Below are 12,605 nucleotides of genomic sequence, written 5' to 3'. Positions count from 1 at the left end.
TCATTGGTGCTTCGAATGAACTCCCAAGAAAAAAAATCCTTCAGGTTGGGGTGGACGCTCCCGGCCAGGGTCGAACTGGCAACCTCTCGGTAGCTATACGAGATAACAGCCGAACGCGCTAACCAATTGCGCCACGGAAGCTTGAAATCAGTGAGTTGACTTGAAACTTATGTTGGTGATAAAACACAATCAGTCGTTGAGTATCAACAAAGCAGAGGTGTAAAGTGGTATTTTGTACACATATGTGGGAACCACGAGCTTAAACGTAACTTCAAGGCTTCTATTGATTATCAAAATGTACATGGTTGAAGCGACAGAAACTGAAAGTAAAATCGCATAATTACAAATTACACAGAGTGAATACTCATACAACCTTTCGCCTATATGGTACATTCTAGCAACGCCAACACTACACAATCATCTCCACCCAGGCCTTCCATAAGGCCTTCCATGCGATGGTGGGATGGGTGGGAACCCACCGCCAGCTCCCATATGATGCCTTCCTGAGCCTGGGCCGCCGCCATACATTGGCATGGGCGGTCTTGGACCACCATAGAACTCCATGTCCCATTCCATAGGACCTCCGTATGGTCCACCGGCCGGCGGTCGCACACCAAACCCGGCACCGCTGTACGGCATTCCCATTCCAGCAGCAGCAGAAAGTGCTGGCGTTCTTGCGGCGCCATTGGCTGCAGGCCGTGGTTTGGCGTAAGGGCTGGCTCGCAGTTGTTGTTGCTGTTGTAGACGGTTGGCCGATACACGTATTGGCCCCACGGTTCCAGTTCCAAGGGTGGGTGTCCCTTGAGGACTTTGATGGGTGCTCCGAAGTGCATTTGCGGCGCGTGCTTCTTTCGGGTCTCTCGGGACGTGTCGGAAGGGGTTTTTTCTCTGTGCTGGATCAGCAAAGGCAACTGTCGGCTTTTTACCGTGTATTTCACTGCCAGATGTAGATGCACAAACATGCGAAATCACCCGTCAATGCATGGACTAAAACAGTGATCAGCAATCGCAGGGCGCCAACCTACATCATCTCCAGCATTCCCTTCACGGTCTTCGCAGCGTCTGGCGTTTGAAAGGTCATATATGCAATCCCGCGCGATTTCCCATTGACCTTATGCTCCTGGAAGGTAGTCTCTGTTGCCACCAATTGGTCACCAACACCAGCATCTACAGCAATCGAGCGGAGGTCCTCATCGCTTGTCCACTAGCGAAAAATATGTTAAAGTTCGCACTCTACGCATTCGCTCCTTGTATGAATACAAACCCATGTTAGATCGCCGACTATGATGCCTGTCGGTCCTGATGGAGTATTTGTCGATGATTGGGAGTGCAGAGCGTTTTGACCGGTGAGATGTGATTGATGCCCGCCGCTTGAGTCAAGGTCTTTCGAATCGGGCGTTTCAACCGCCGATTTCCCTTCAAAGTCAAGAGCTGCTTGTGCTTCCTCGTGTTCAGCTTGTTACAAAAGGGAGTTTGTATCAATATTGCATCTATTTGTCTTTGATAGACGTGGTCTTACCATTCATCCCAAAACTCAACACGTCGTCCTCAACGTACGTGTTCAATTGTGGCTCATCTGCATTCGTTGACAATAGGTCATCGTAAAGAAGGTCGCTCTGCTCAGTCAAATCGGGTATAAGGTCAAAGCACAAATCGAACAGTCGATTAACCACCTAAAACTTACCGATTTTGAAACGAATGGATCATCTCCATACAGATCAAAAGCTTCGTCGTCCGCCATTATTAGCTATTCTTAATTACAGTCTCTGGAGAGGCTGTACAGCTGTGTTCCCGCGATGATCGGGACGTTCCTGAAAGAATTACAAGTGTTCCTGCGGGAGAGGGAGCTTTCAGCATAGATCCAAGGGACAAGTGTTATCAGGAATTGGAAACAATTTTATTGCTGCCTGTTAGAAAGGAACTATACACTTGCTGTGTTTACATGCGATAGCAACATACGAGTAATACCGCACAGGTCATAGTAGCTCCCTCCAGTACATACGACTCACTCCGTACCTCATGACAAATTGCCCGACCAACATCCAAAGCATTTACAGCCTATTAAATACACTCCTCCCCATGGATACCACACCGAAACGCATACTGACAATATGCCCGCTTTCATATACCCTCCCTGCGTCCCTCATCTAGGTACAAGAAAACTTTCCGTGTCAACCGATTGACTTACCACGGGCGCTAGCCTACGGAATTGCTGCACACTATGACGAACACCAAATATGTACAAAAATATATCGTGCAGGTTATGAAGCGTCGGAATCGGCAGTGGGACGCTGTTGACAGCAAAAGCAGAGGGTGAACAGGCGACGGAACGGTTGACAGGCCATGCGGGGGGATTTGGCGTTTGATGGCCGATTCACGTGACGGCGGCCACACCAAGCCTGATTGCGTAAGTCGTATAAACAAAGGGTGACCAAATGAAGGGTTTACCTAGTCCAGACTCAAGACCGTTTATGGTGTCGTCACATCCTTCACATATGCGCTGAGCGGCGACCTCCTCAAATTACTGTGCCGTCCAGTACTTTATGGATTTCCAAACAAATGTATGAAAGGAATGTTACTCTTGCCGCGGCCTTGCTGAATGCGCTGAAAGATAGGTCTGGCCGCCCAGCCAGCATCCTCCGTCTGCACTCGAGTTGCAGGTATACCGGTGTTGCGACCCTTGTCATTACCAGAATACGTTATTATTTTGTGTTGTAAACAGACAAATATATATCTCAAGCAGGAGGATTATTCAAATACAATGAGTTGAACTCCAAAAATGAACGCTTACTTCTTTAATATTTCACATTTGCGTAATATGCGACATGTAAAGGCGTGCGGGCAGACGCAGCACTAGTGCCTTTTCAAACTTGGGGGCATTCGCGTATAATATCGTTGATTCCTGGATTGTTTCCACCATTCTCTCAATTTTGCAAGTGGAGCCTCCGTGTCAGTCGTAACTTGTATAATAAATACCTCAATGAATCCCATTGACGAGCAAACGTGATTCAGTTCCTAATCTAGTAGCACTTTTCCTTATCTATTGGTGTTGATCGAGGAGATATCTTGCCTTATTTTTACCAAGTGACAATGCACGATAAGCATTATTAGCTCCGAACATCGGTAATATATTTAGTTTTCATCTTTTGGATGTTCAGAAACTTACCGAACGGCACTTTGAAAAATGACCCAGCCTAGCCAAGCTGCGAGCAATTACGAAACCGGCATGCTTCAATTTCGCACTAACGAGTCTTTGCCCGTACCGAACATTATGTCACAAAATCCAATTTATTGATATATATATTCAAAGTGCCCATTCTCGTTCACCAGCATCTACATACCCATCTCAACCTCCTGTGTGTAGCCTCTCTGTACTCCCCCCAGCCTGGCCAACATTTTCCAAATGCTCCTGCCACGTCGGCGGAAACACGTATTCGGGCAACTCCTCACGTCGTGCTTCTCTGAAACCGTATGCGCGAGGTGGGCCAGGAACGGCCATTGGTAGCGGTTGACGGGGGAGAGATGTTGGGAGCGGCTGCTGCGGAGGTGGGATTGCTCTGGGAAGGCCCTGGAATGTCCACCACTTGTGGTTATGATTGCGACGGTACCAAAATAATAGACCGGCAAGGAGAGCTACGGCTGCTGTCGACCCCACAACTGCTCCTGCTATTTTACCAGAGTTGCTAGACACTTGATCTTGGGGAGGGCCTGCTAGCACGCTCTCAGTTGAAGATGCAGATGGTGTCGGTGCTCCTTGAGGTTCGGCAATCGGTGGTTTCATGTCGTCAGGCGACGTGGTAGACGTTGACGTTGGAGTTGGTATCGATGGCTGGACAAGTGGGGTACTTCCACCTGGATTTTGAAGGTCTATTACAAAGTCCGTCAGGTGGCTGCACTGGCAAACACCTGTCAAGGTTGTCTCATTCAATGCGGCCAAGGTGCATCCGTCTGTCGACCATCGCCCTCCATCTTTCACATAGTCAAACCATGCACAAACAAGTGATGATCCAGGCTGCGCCTGCTGCCGAGCGAGAATCTCACGATCGACACCAAGAGTAATATTAATGCTTTGGTCTGGCAGTGAGATATTCAAGGGCACCATGGGCGTGCTTCCGTACAACGATAAGCTAGTGAGGTTGCTTCCAAGACCCGCCATGGCAGCTGTGCCCACTGATGATGTGAGCGCATTACTATTTACTACGGCACAGCTGAACTTGAGACAAGAACCACTGCTAACCGGACTAGCTGAGGCAGGAAGGTTGAACCGCCCGCAGAAGTCCAAATGGCCAGTAGAAGGATCGACTTGAGCGATTCCCACCGTTTTGTTTACAAATTGTTGATCGACGGTGAAAACAGGTCCACCACACGTTAACGTTCGATACACACAGCTTTCAATCCTCTTCATGATTCCATCCAGCTGTGTGATAATTCTATAATCCCCTTCATCTGGATGATGTGTTAGTGAGCCCATCACTGCATCCAAAACCTTCATTGCATCATTCGTAGCTGCGCTTCCAACACAGTTTCCCGCCCCTCGGGTGGTCTCGTCAATCTGTGTCATAACGGCATTCAAAGAACTCAGTAGCCTGGTAGTAATATTCGTCGTAAGATTGTAACAGTCCATTGTCATGGATTGCAGCGCGTGCAACATATAAGGGCCTCCAGATTGGGCGTCCATGTAAATGCTTCCAGAGTTGAGAAGGTAGCCAAAAAATGTGAGGAGAGTATCGTGGTACGCAGTATTCAGCAACTCTGGGCTCAGATCTTGAATAGCCACAACAAGGTTGGTTTGAGCTGTTCGGTAGTCGGAGGTGGCTAGATAGCTCTCTATAGAAGCGTTCAGAAAGGCGAAGGCCGTGACGGCGGGTTCTGAAATTGGCTGCACCTGTCGCCTAGTGAGGCGAGGTCTGACCGTCAGCCTGTAGACGGGTTGTAGAGCACCAACAGAGCCTGCAGCATCTGTAACGTTGACTGTAACTTCATATGTTCCCTCCGCGAGCACCGTGTCGAGCACGGAAAATTGTGAGCGTGGGCCCAAATTGCTCCAGGGTATGTCACCGACTTTTCGAATCCAATAGGTGTAGAACAGGGGATTCGATTGAGGATCCGTGACCCACCCAGCGCAACTTATCCTGAATACCGACTGATAGGCGAGTCCATCGGTAGCATTCAAAGAACAGTATCCAGCAAACGGTGCTTCCCGAACAGACACCACTATAGACGCTTGACCAATAGCGTTCCGTGCCGTATCATTCGCGAACACAGTGAAGCAATACTTTCCAGCCGCTAGCAGGGTTTGTGGCAGGAAACGGAGGGTTGGTGCACCTGGCTGCCATTGCACCTTGGACGTGTCCGCCACGTCTACCGTGGAGAAGATGTCTCCGTGACAAGATTCGTTGGAAAACCAAGAATACCTCACCTTGTCAACACCATTGAGAACAGAGATTGGGTTGACGCCTGCGCGTAGCTCGTACAAGTCCCAGCGCGAAGGGTATGGCATATTTGGGGTAACGGTAACTAGCGGGATCCACTGGTCGATTACATCGACGAACATTGGTGCTCCACTCTCGTCTGTCGAGCTGATAGCTCCAGTACCGATCCGTACGGTCTCTAAAGTAAAAGCATATCTTCCTGTATCTAAGTAGCCAGTGATATCGGCACCAGTACAGATGGCGGGAATAGAAGCTCCTTGCCCTGTCTCTTCTTTGATGCATGGAGTCCCGAAAGGTTCTCCCACTCGGGTGCAATTCCATATACAAGTAAAGTCAGAGATGTTGACATTACTGGGCGGATAGCCACTGTCAAAAAGTGTCGTTGATAGAAGCAATGGAGACTGAGAAGCATTCTTATTCGTTCCACCACCGGCTAACACCTCTGTGATGGTAACTGGCATGACTCGATCCAGCTCTGTCGTAAACGTGTAATTCAACGTCCACAGCGTTGGACTAGGTTCATCCGTGAACTTAGCACGAGCTATAAAGGAGTATCGACTTTGATGACTCAAAGAATACGCTTCCATTGTAACCATTGTGCCATTTGCCGTAGAAATGAGTACGTCTTGCGATTCCCATTGAAAACTCACTGGTCGGAGAGCTCCACATGTCGCAGCAACCTCGGCCGTTATAGTGTGCAACTGGTCCAATGGAGCATCGTTGGCCGGACCCGTTATAGTAACATAAGGAATATCTCGCCGGTCAAATTTCTCTAATATGAAGGTCGACGTTCCAACTCCTCCAAGGAAGTTCCTTAAGGTAAAGGTGAATTGGTATCTTCCAACAGGGATTTTGGATGCCGCAATAGTGTACACCAGCTCATTACGCAAAATGAAAGCTTTGGCAAACGCGGTCAGCTCTGCTTGCAGTGAATCTACAGCGGGGGCGACACTGAAAGTGCTTTGATTGAAATTACGTCCAGCCGATCCCATCGACCTCGACAGATCAAAAGTCACATCAGAGCAGCTGCCAATGATTTGCGGTGCCTTAACAAGTACGGTAGGACGCACGATGCGGTTCGGCGAAAGAATTCCCTCAACGATGGTAGACCCCGTCCCTGTCTCGCTCAGCTCCTCACCTGCTGTCCACACTGCACCTGGCTTTAGTGACAGCGAGTCACCTGCCACCACTGGGGAAAGGCCAGCTTCAATTATCTTCTGGGCTTCACTCGCACCAATGATAATCCTAAAAGTCCTTGCATCCATTCGCTGGATATAACATTCTGCATTTGCTTGGGTGACCCACAAGCGTCCTGTCCCTCCATTAGGATTCAGGAACATCTTTTCACAAGTAAAGGTTTCCCGACCGTTTAGAGCACTAATCAAGGTGGAATGACTGGCTTTGGGATCCACTGCGAAGAGATTTGCGTCGTACACTGTCACCGGCCGATCATACCGAAACTCGATTGCTCCGGTTATAGTAAAACGAGCATAGATGACCTTTGGAGGACCGGCACGGTAATACAGCAATAGGGGTTGCCCAACTACAGTACTGACATAGTCAGTTGGCCGGTTATAGTCGGTAGAGTTTCTGCCGCCAAAAGACGAGAGATCCCGCTGAGGTGTATAGTAGAGAAGATTCACTTCCAGGATACCGCTTCCATACATATCAGGGGCAAGGCAGGTATAGGTTCCGTTATCATACGTAGCGTTTGTTGCTGATATTCTGGTGGCATTAAACACGCAAAGTGCTTGCCCTACTGGGGGGAGCAAATTGATTCCTGTTATATGCACTGGGCTGCCCACTCCAATGGTCACCTTGCTCGGCGAAACTATCGTTGCTATTGACTTCACGGGATCCACCCACCGCACATCCCTTACGGTGTCGGCGGCTCCTCTAATGGAGATAATGAGGGAGCCGTTACGGTACACGTCGCCATTTAAGCTAATGGCATCGGTATCGACGGTGACTGCGACAACTGAATCTGACAAAGTTGTCACGGTGGTTGCTCCAGCTGGAATGGTGATATTTGTGAAACTGACAGAGAACTCGGCCGCTCGCAAGATCGAAAAGCCATTTCCTGAAAGTATAATATTTTGTCGACCACGGTTTGTGTACAGAGTGGGTGGTTCGATGGCCGTAACTGTAATTGGGGAAGGCGCAATAGCAGACGGAAGAGGCGTTGGCGCAAATGTACTCGAGGTGGCAGAGCCGGCAGTGGAAGAGTGTCCCGATGCCGAGGAAGAGACAGTTATCGGGGTAGAGGTAGTGATGGGGGCGGAGGAAGATGACGATGAGGATGCAGTACCAAATGACGCTGAAGATGATGGGAAAGCATTGGTACTGGAGGGGGAGAGACTCGACGATGAGTCCCACGTTGATGTAGCACTCGATTGGGGTGAAGAACTGAGACTTGTCGCTGTGGCTGATGCTGACGTAGATAGCAATCCAGTGGGCACACTTCCTGCAGATGCCTGCCGTCCCAACACATCTGACAATGCAATGTCTAGTGTTATAGAGTCTACCCTACCACTGACAACGGCAGAGCGGGAAACCTGAAGCAGAATAGCCAAACAGACCAGCGAGAGAACTTGACCAAGCATCATTCCACAGTCACGGACCCAGTGACGAATTTCCGCAAGGCGCTCTGCTACCCCAGATATTTCAAGGGTAAACGCACCAGATTCCAACTGCTCTGCATAGGCCGTCCAATTCCATCAAACGTTCTATACTCAGAAGATATAATATATAATACAATCAACAATAGGGAGACTGAATGATATGGCCCTTGACGAGCGGATCGGAGTGTTAATTATCAAGTAAGCATCCGATGTATCCCTATTTGGCCTAATGAGTCCATAGAGTGCTCAACCCAGGCTTGAGTACATTCTATTTAAAGCACACGACTTGGACTATTACAAGCAGGGACTGCACTTGGCTTGTGATGCCGGGCAGTTTCAATTTGGATAACCCATCACAGAGCTAACAGTAAATGATATGTGCAATGGTCCAAATCGGATGTTTCCCGCTGCTGCCATTTAAGGCTCTTTCGAATCTCTGCCATGACACCCTGGGTGATATGAATGAGCAAGCACTGTAGCGCCTAGCGTATCGGACAAGTGTTGCTGTCACCGGAATGGGCGATGCACCAAACTCCGACAAAGCCCACAAAGTTTCTAGCCGGATCCAACCAGCTATCTGGGCAGCCATGTGACCTGTGTGGGACGAAGCCGCAAAAGGCAAGAAATCCAAGAAATCGGTACAAGCAAACCACGGCTTTTGCAAGTTGAACGTGGGAAAAAAACAGACGAAGCTTGGGGAATTGGACGACAAACGGAGTTGGCGAGCTGCTGCCGATTGAAGCCGGGCATCTTAAATTATCAGTAGGAAACTGGTAGGTGGACAAGGGCATATCCTTGTGCAAAAGAATGGCTGGTACTCAAAAAGTTCAATTGGATAGAACTTGTATTGTAGACACACAATCCTCAATACGCCCTTTGTGGCTCACGAGTGAATGCGCGAATCAGGACAGCCTGGACGATACCCACCGACTGCAATGCAACATTTGCCACGCACGTCGTCTCCCCTTGTAAATGGGGAGCAAGGGCAAGGTAAACAGGCTGCGAAACCAAAGGTGAGGCTTTTAAGGGTCATATGAAAAATAGGTTCCGTAAGGGTCTTGGGGGTAGTGAAGTAGACCTATGGTTCGGGCAACTGTGGCTTCTAGGGACAGTCTTTATTGTGGATTCATCCGGAGATCTGGGAAACCGCTGACTGACTTGTGTGTTTTTTTGACACTAGAAGAAACAAAGCTTTGATTCTGAAGTGAATTCACGCGTACGAACGTCCTCCCTCAAAGCCGTACACATTGCTCATGGCCCCCAAGGTCGGATCCAACCCTTAAGCATCCAGACGAAACTCATCCACGAGAAACAACTACTTCCACCGCTTTCTCCGCCACCGAGTGGAGCTCTCCCTTCAATCCCGAACCGTGCATTCGTCAGCGGCGATAGTCAGTATCTGGCAAGCAATCACAAACATGGAGTCCCGCCTACACACCGCCAGTATCTTAATGGCGCTAGATCAGAAGAATTTAGAGGTAGAGGAGATCAACATGGAGTGAATAGACAGCAGACGCGTGATAATCGCCGCTCGCGCTCACTCTCCCCTGCTCGCATGCGTTCCTATATTGACGGCAATGCGTCTTATGGGCCACCCGGAGGCACGTTTGACCATACTTCTGGTGAACGACCTTCATCGTCTGCAACAGGCCTCTTCAGTCAATATGGCCACGACTCCATGTATGCTCCGGTAGCAATGGAAGTGCGGGGCTCCTTCATATCACCACCGATGGAATCTGTTCGGGGCTCGTTACCTCCACCACCGAGGAAGAACTCGGAAAAGCAGGACACAACCGGCTCCCAAACAAGTTCTGGTGCATCGGAAGCGTCCGTGTCCTCCTCAGTTGTCCGCCAAAAGGCAGAGACTGAGGAAACTGTAGATAATGAGATCGAGTCGCCGAAAACCAGAACCGTTTTATTAGATGATGCAACCTTGGACTTACCGTTTGGAAAGGCAGGAACAGAGTCACCTGGATCCACAGAGCAGTCACCCAAAATGCGTGCTTCTGTATTGGAGATGGGCAATCCACAGGCGAATATAAGTATGATACATATGCGATCTGAACCGGGTGCGGGCGCTGGCGCCTACGCTAAGGCATTGGAGGAAAATAACCGACACGGTCGTGGATCACCTGCTTTACTTGAACGTCACCCTCATCGGTACGAACCCGGTAGTGGGCGATCACGAGCGGATTCCAATCTCTCATCGCAGAGTTATCATCGCGGGTCACCGGTTGCCACGGCGGCAGAGCGAAGCATGTCACACACAGTGTACAACAAGCCTCCTCAGTATCAGGACTCTCCTGAACGAGATAGCCAAATGATAGACACAAGAAATACCTTCTCAATGCAGCCTCCTGCACATGATGCGAAATCCCACTCGGTTGTGCCAACCGAGAATGAATTCACCTCTATGATTTTCTCTGGATATTTGTTGAAGCAGAACCGACATAAACGGTTTCAAAAGCGGTAAGCAGTGTATCTGGGTAATTGACCTCTTTGCACTATTTTCTGATTAATCTTCATTGGCAGCCTCTTCCGGTTCGACGGAGTACTCCTCATTTGTCTATCGCCAAAAGAATACCGTCTCCCTGCAAACTCCAATTTGCTTACATTTTCCCCCGACAAATTCCAAGACAACAACATGGGACGAGAATTTGCCCAAGCCCTGCAGCGCTTCTATCCCACCGATCCACCAATGCCTAGTTTAACTAACCCGCTTGTTGCTTCAATTGGAGAAGATAACAAGGACGGCAAGCCAGATGTATGGGCAAAAGGGTACTACCTACCCAAGTGGATCATTCCTACATCATCGATCATAAGCGTGAGATCACTTGTCAGGCAACCGCCTAAAGATCCTGAAGCCAAAAAGTCACGCACATTCATCGTTCGTACAAAGTCAAAAGATTATGTTCTATGTGCGCCCTCTGCTCAAGAATTTAAACGCTGGACGTTCCTTTTAACAAGAATGAGCAGAGGGGTCGCTTCTGACGACGAGGGAAGTGGAAGCGATATGGCCTCTGCATCCAAGAGACCTGGTTCCCCGAGGTATGGGGCCCGAAGAGTGGTCAAAAATGGCTTTGTAGACGCGGCTGCGGGTAAACGCCTTAGGGATGACACACTTCGCTGGCCGAAACATCCTAGCGTGCACAAGGTAGGAGCGTGGCGGCAGAGTTTGCGAGAGTTGGTGGAAAGGGATCAAGGTGCTGGTGGGGCAGTTGTCCACGTTTCCGCGGCGCCGCAGGCGGCAGCAGTATTGAGCAACGGATCTGTCCCGGTGAACGGAAATCTGAAGAGTGATGAGATGAGGCAAACGCTAGTGCCATCAGTACCTCCTCCCGTTTCAACAAATGTTTACGCACAACCATCCCGCGGAGTTGAGCAGCAGTCCGGAACCCCACCCCCGTCTCCCAAGCAAAATCCTTCTAGTATTCCGTCGACGCCAACGGTTCGGGAGGAAACTTATCAACCCGCGATCCCACCGGCCAAACCTGCTCCAACTAGTGCGCTACCGTTACCGACCACTCCTCTGCCATCAACACCCGTAGCGCCGCCCCCGGCAACAACCAGCATGATTGTGTCTCGGGCCGTCTCTATTCCTGATCTCAAGGAACTGGAAGATGAACTCATGGGACTGGTCCGTGTTCCTGCTGCGGAATCTTTGGGCACGGAAGGAATGGCTGGATCCGTTTCTAGCAACTATTCACAATTTCTAGACACGGAGGAGAAGTTGCATGCCCTCTCGGTTCCTACCCAACTTGAGCCCGTTACAGTAACCATTCCGCCTCAACCGTCCATTCACGCCCCTCTCATCAACAACTGCACCACCATTCTCCGCCTCATATCGCACCTCCGCGGCGACTTCATTGCCTCTCCGACTGACCCACCTACGCCATCCACCCCAACGACCCCGTCGACAGCATTTACAACCCGATACAAAACGACATCCATACCTTATTTTTGTGACATGGTCACAGAGTATGTTGAGAGGTATTTGGAGAGCCTGCAAGGTGAAGCGGATCAAGGAGTCGAGTATGTGGCGAACCGACTTGAACGTGGTAAAATAGTTTTAGACAACTGGTGTTTGGTCTCTGAGGATTGGAAGGGCGGAATGGGCCATCTTGAGAGACTAGAGCAGGGTGTGAAGGGTATTTTAGACTTTTTTGGATAGTTTCTTTTTTTGTTGATTTTCCTCATATATTTACATTTATTGTTGACTGGATGGGAAGGGGAGTATATACTGGCGAAGGGATATTTGAGCCAAATCCCACTTTCAGTATTTATAGTAGATGAAAGTGGTCCAAATGTTGTTGGACTGTACACTTGTTCTGAGACAATTGGATTTTAGATGTAATAAGAATGCTGACTCGCGTGTAATCGTTTGATGTCCCCTTCGTTCGTTGGGATAATCGCTCATGAAACAAGCTAAAGCACTCCATTTTGAAAAAAAAAAAAACAACAGATTGAGGGCAACATCGCTTGGGCTGGTTACATGCTGAGTAAGCTTTAAAATGCAAAGCTTTTATGACGTTTTGCCAGCTGCACACAACAA

At 49.3% G+C, this 12,605-nt stretch overlaps 3 protein-coding genes and 1 non-coding gene across 4 annotated transcripts; 1 reads left to right on the top strand and 3 right to left on the bottom strand.

The window, feature by feature from the left end:
- Window positions 1-55: 55 nt before the first annotated feature.
- Window positions 56-141, bottom strand: SPPG_10128. Its single transcript has one exon. It is a non-coding gene; the product is annotated as a tRNA-Asn (tRNA).
- A 123-nt stretch (window positions 142-264) lies between these two features.
- On the bottom strand, window positions 265-2,324 carry SPPG_05702 (uncharacterized protein). Its single transcript, XM_016753916.1, has 6 exons — window positions 2,189-2,324; window positions 1,685-1,832; window positions 1,520-1,616; window positions 1,265-1,455; window positions 1,026-1,204; window positions 265-937 (listed from the first exon to the last, which is right to left on the bottom strand). Exons 2-6 carry the CDS (start codon window positions 1,739-1,741, stop codon window positions 418-420), a joined length of 1,044 nt encoding a protein of 347 aa, XP_016607506.1. The 5' UTR covers window positions 1,742-1,832; window positions 2,189-2,324; the 3' UTR covers window positions 265-417.
- Window positions 2,325-3,273: 949 nt separating this feature from the next.
- On the bottom strand, window positions 3,274-8,160 carry SPPG_05701 (uncharacterized protein). The gene has a single exon (XM_016753915.1). The coding sequence runs from the start codon at window positions 8,036-8,038 to the stop codon at window positions 3,347-3,349; it is 4,692 nt and encodes a 1,563-aa protein (XP_016607505.1). The 5' UTR covers window positions 8,039-8,160; the 3' UTR covers window positions 3,274-3,346.
- Window positions 8,161-8,724: 564 nt separating this feature from the next.
- On the top strand, window positions 8,725-12,456 carry SPPG_05699 (uncharacterized protein). The gene is made up of 4 exons (XM_016753914.1): window positions 8,725-8,826; window positions 8,893-9,066; window positions 9,234-10,522; window positions 10,586-12,456. Exons 2-4 carry the CDS (start codon window positions 8,947-8,949, stop codon window positions 12,222-12,224), a joined length of 3,048 nt encoding a protein of 1,015 aa, XP_016607504.1. The 5' UTR covers window positions 8,725-8,826; window positions 8,893-8,946; the 3' UTR covers window positions 12,225-12,456.
- The last annotated feature ends 149 nt before the right edge of the window (window positions 12,457-12,605 follow it).

The sequence above is a fragment of the Spizellomyces punctatus genome (genome assembly GCF_000182565.1).
Source record: "Spizellomyces punctatus DAOM BR117 chromosome Unknown supercont1.9, whole genome shotgun sequence".
In the NCBI taxonomy this organism is placed as follows: Eukaryota; Fungi; Chytridiomycota; class Chytridiomycetes; order Spizellomycetales; family Spizellomycetaceae; genus Spizellomyces; species Spizellomyces punctatus.
This window is presented reverse-complemented; position numbering and strand designations above follow the sequence as displayed.

Excerpts from the sequence above, each read along its gene's own strand:
- SPPG_05702 (XM_016753916.1), bottom strand. The coding sequence starts at position 1,741 with ATGGCGGACGACGAAGCTTTTGATCTGTATGGAGATGATCCATTCGTT. Across the intron at positions 1,456-1,519 it reads GTTGAGTTTTGGGATGAATG|CTGAACACGAGGAAGCACAA; the intron begins GTAAGACCACGT and ends TTTTGTAACAAG. Across the intron at positions 938-1,025 it reads AAGGGAATGCTGGAGATGAT|TGAAATACACGGTAAAAAGC; the intron begins GTAGGTTGGCGC and ends TACATCTGGCAG.
- SPPG_05699 (XM_016753914.1), top strand. The coding sequence starts at position 8,947 with ATGCGCGAATCAGGACAGCCTGGACGATACCCACCGACTGCAATGCAA. Across the intron at positions 9,067-9,233 it reads AACAGGCTGCGAAACCAAAG|AAGAAACAAAGCTTTGATTC; the intron begins GTGAGGCTTTTA and ends TTTTGACACTAG. Across the intron at positions 10,523-10,585 it reads CATAAACGGTTTCAAAAGCG|CCTCTTCCGGTTCGACGGAG; the intron begins GTAAGCAGTGTA and ends CTTCATTGGCAG.
- SPPG_05701 (XM_016753915.1), bottom strand. The coding sequence starts at position 8,038 with ATGATGCTTGGTCAAGTTCTCTCGCTGGTCTGTTTGGCTATTCTGCTT.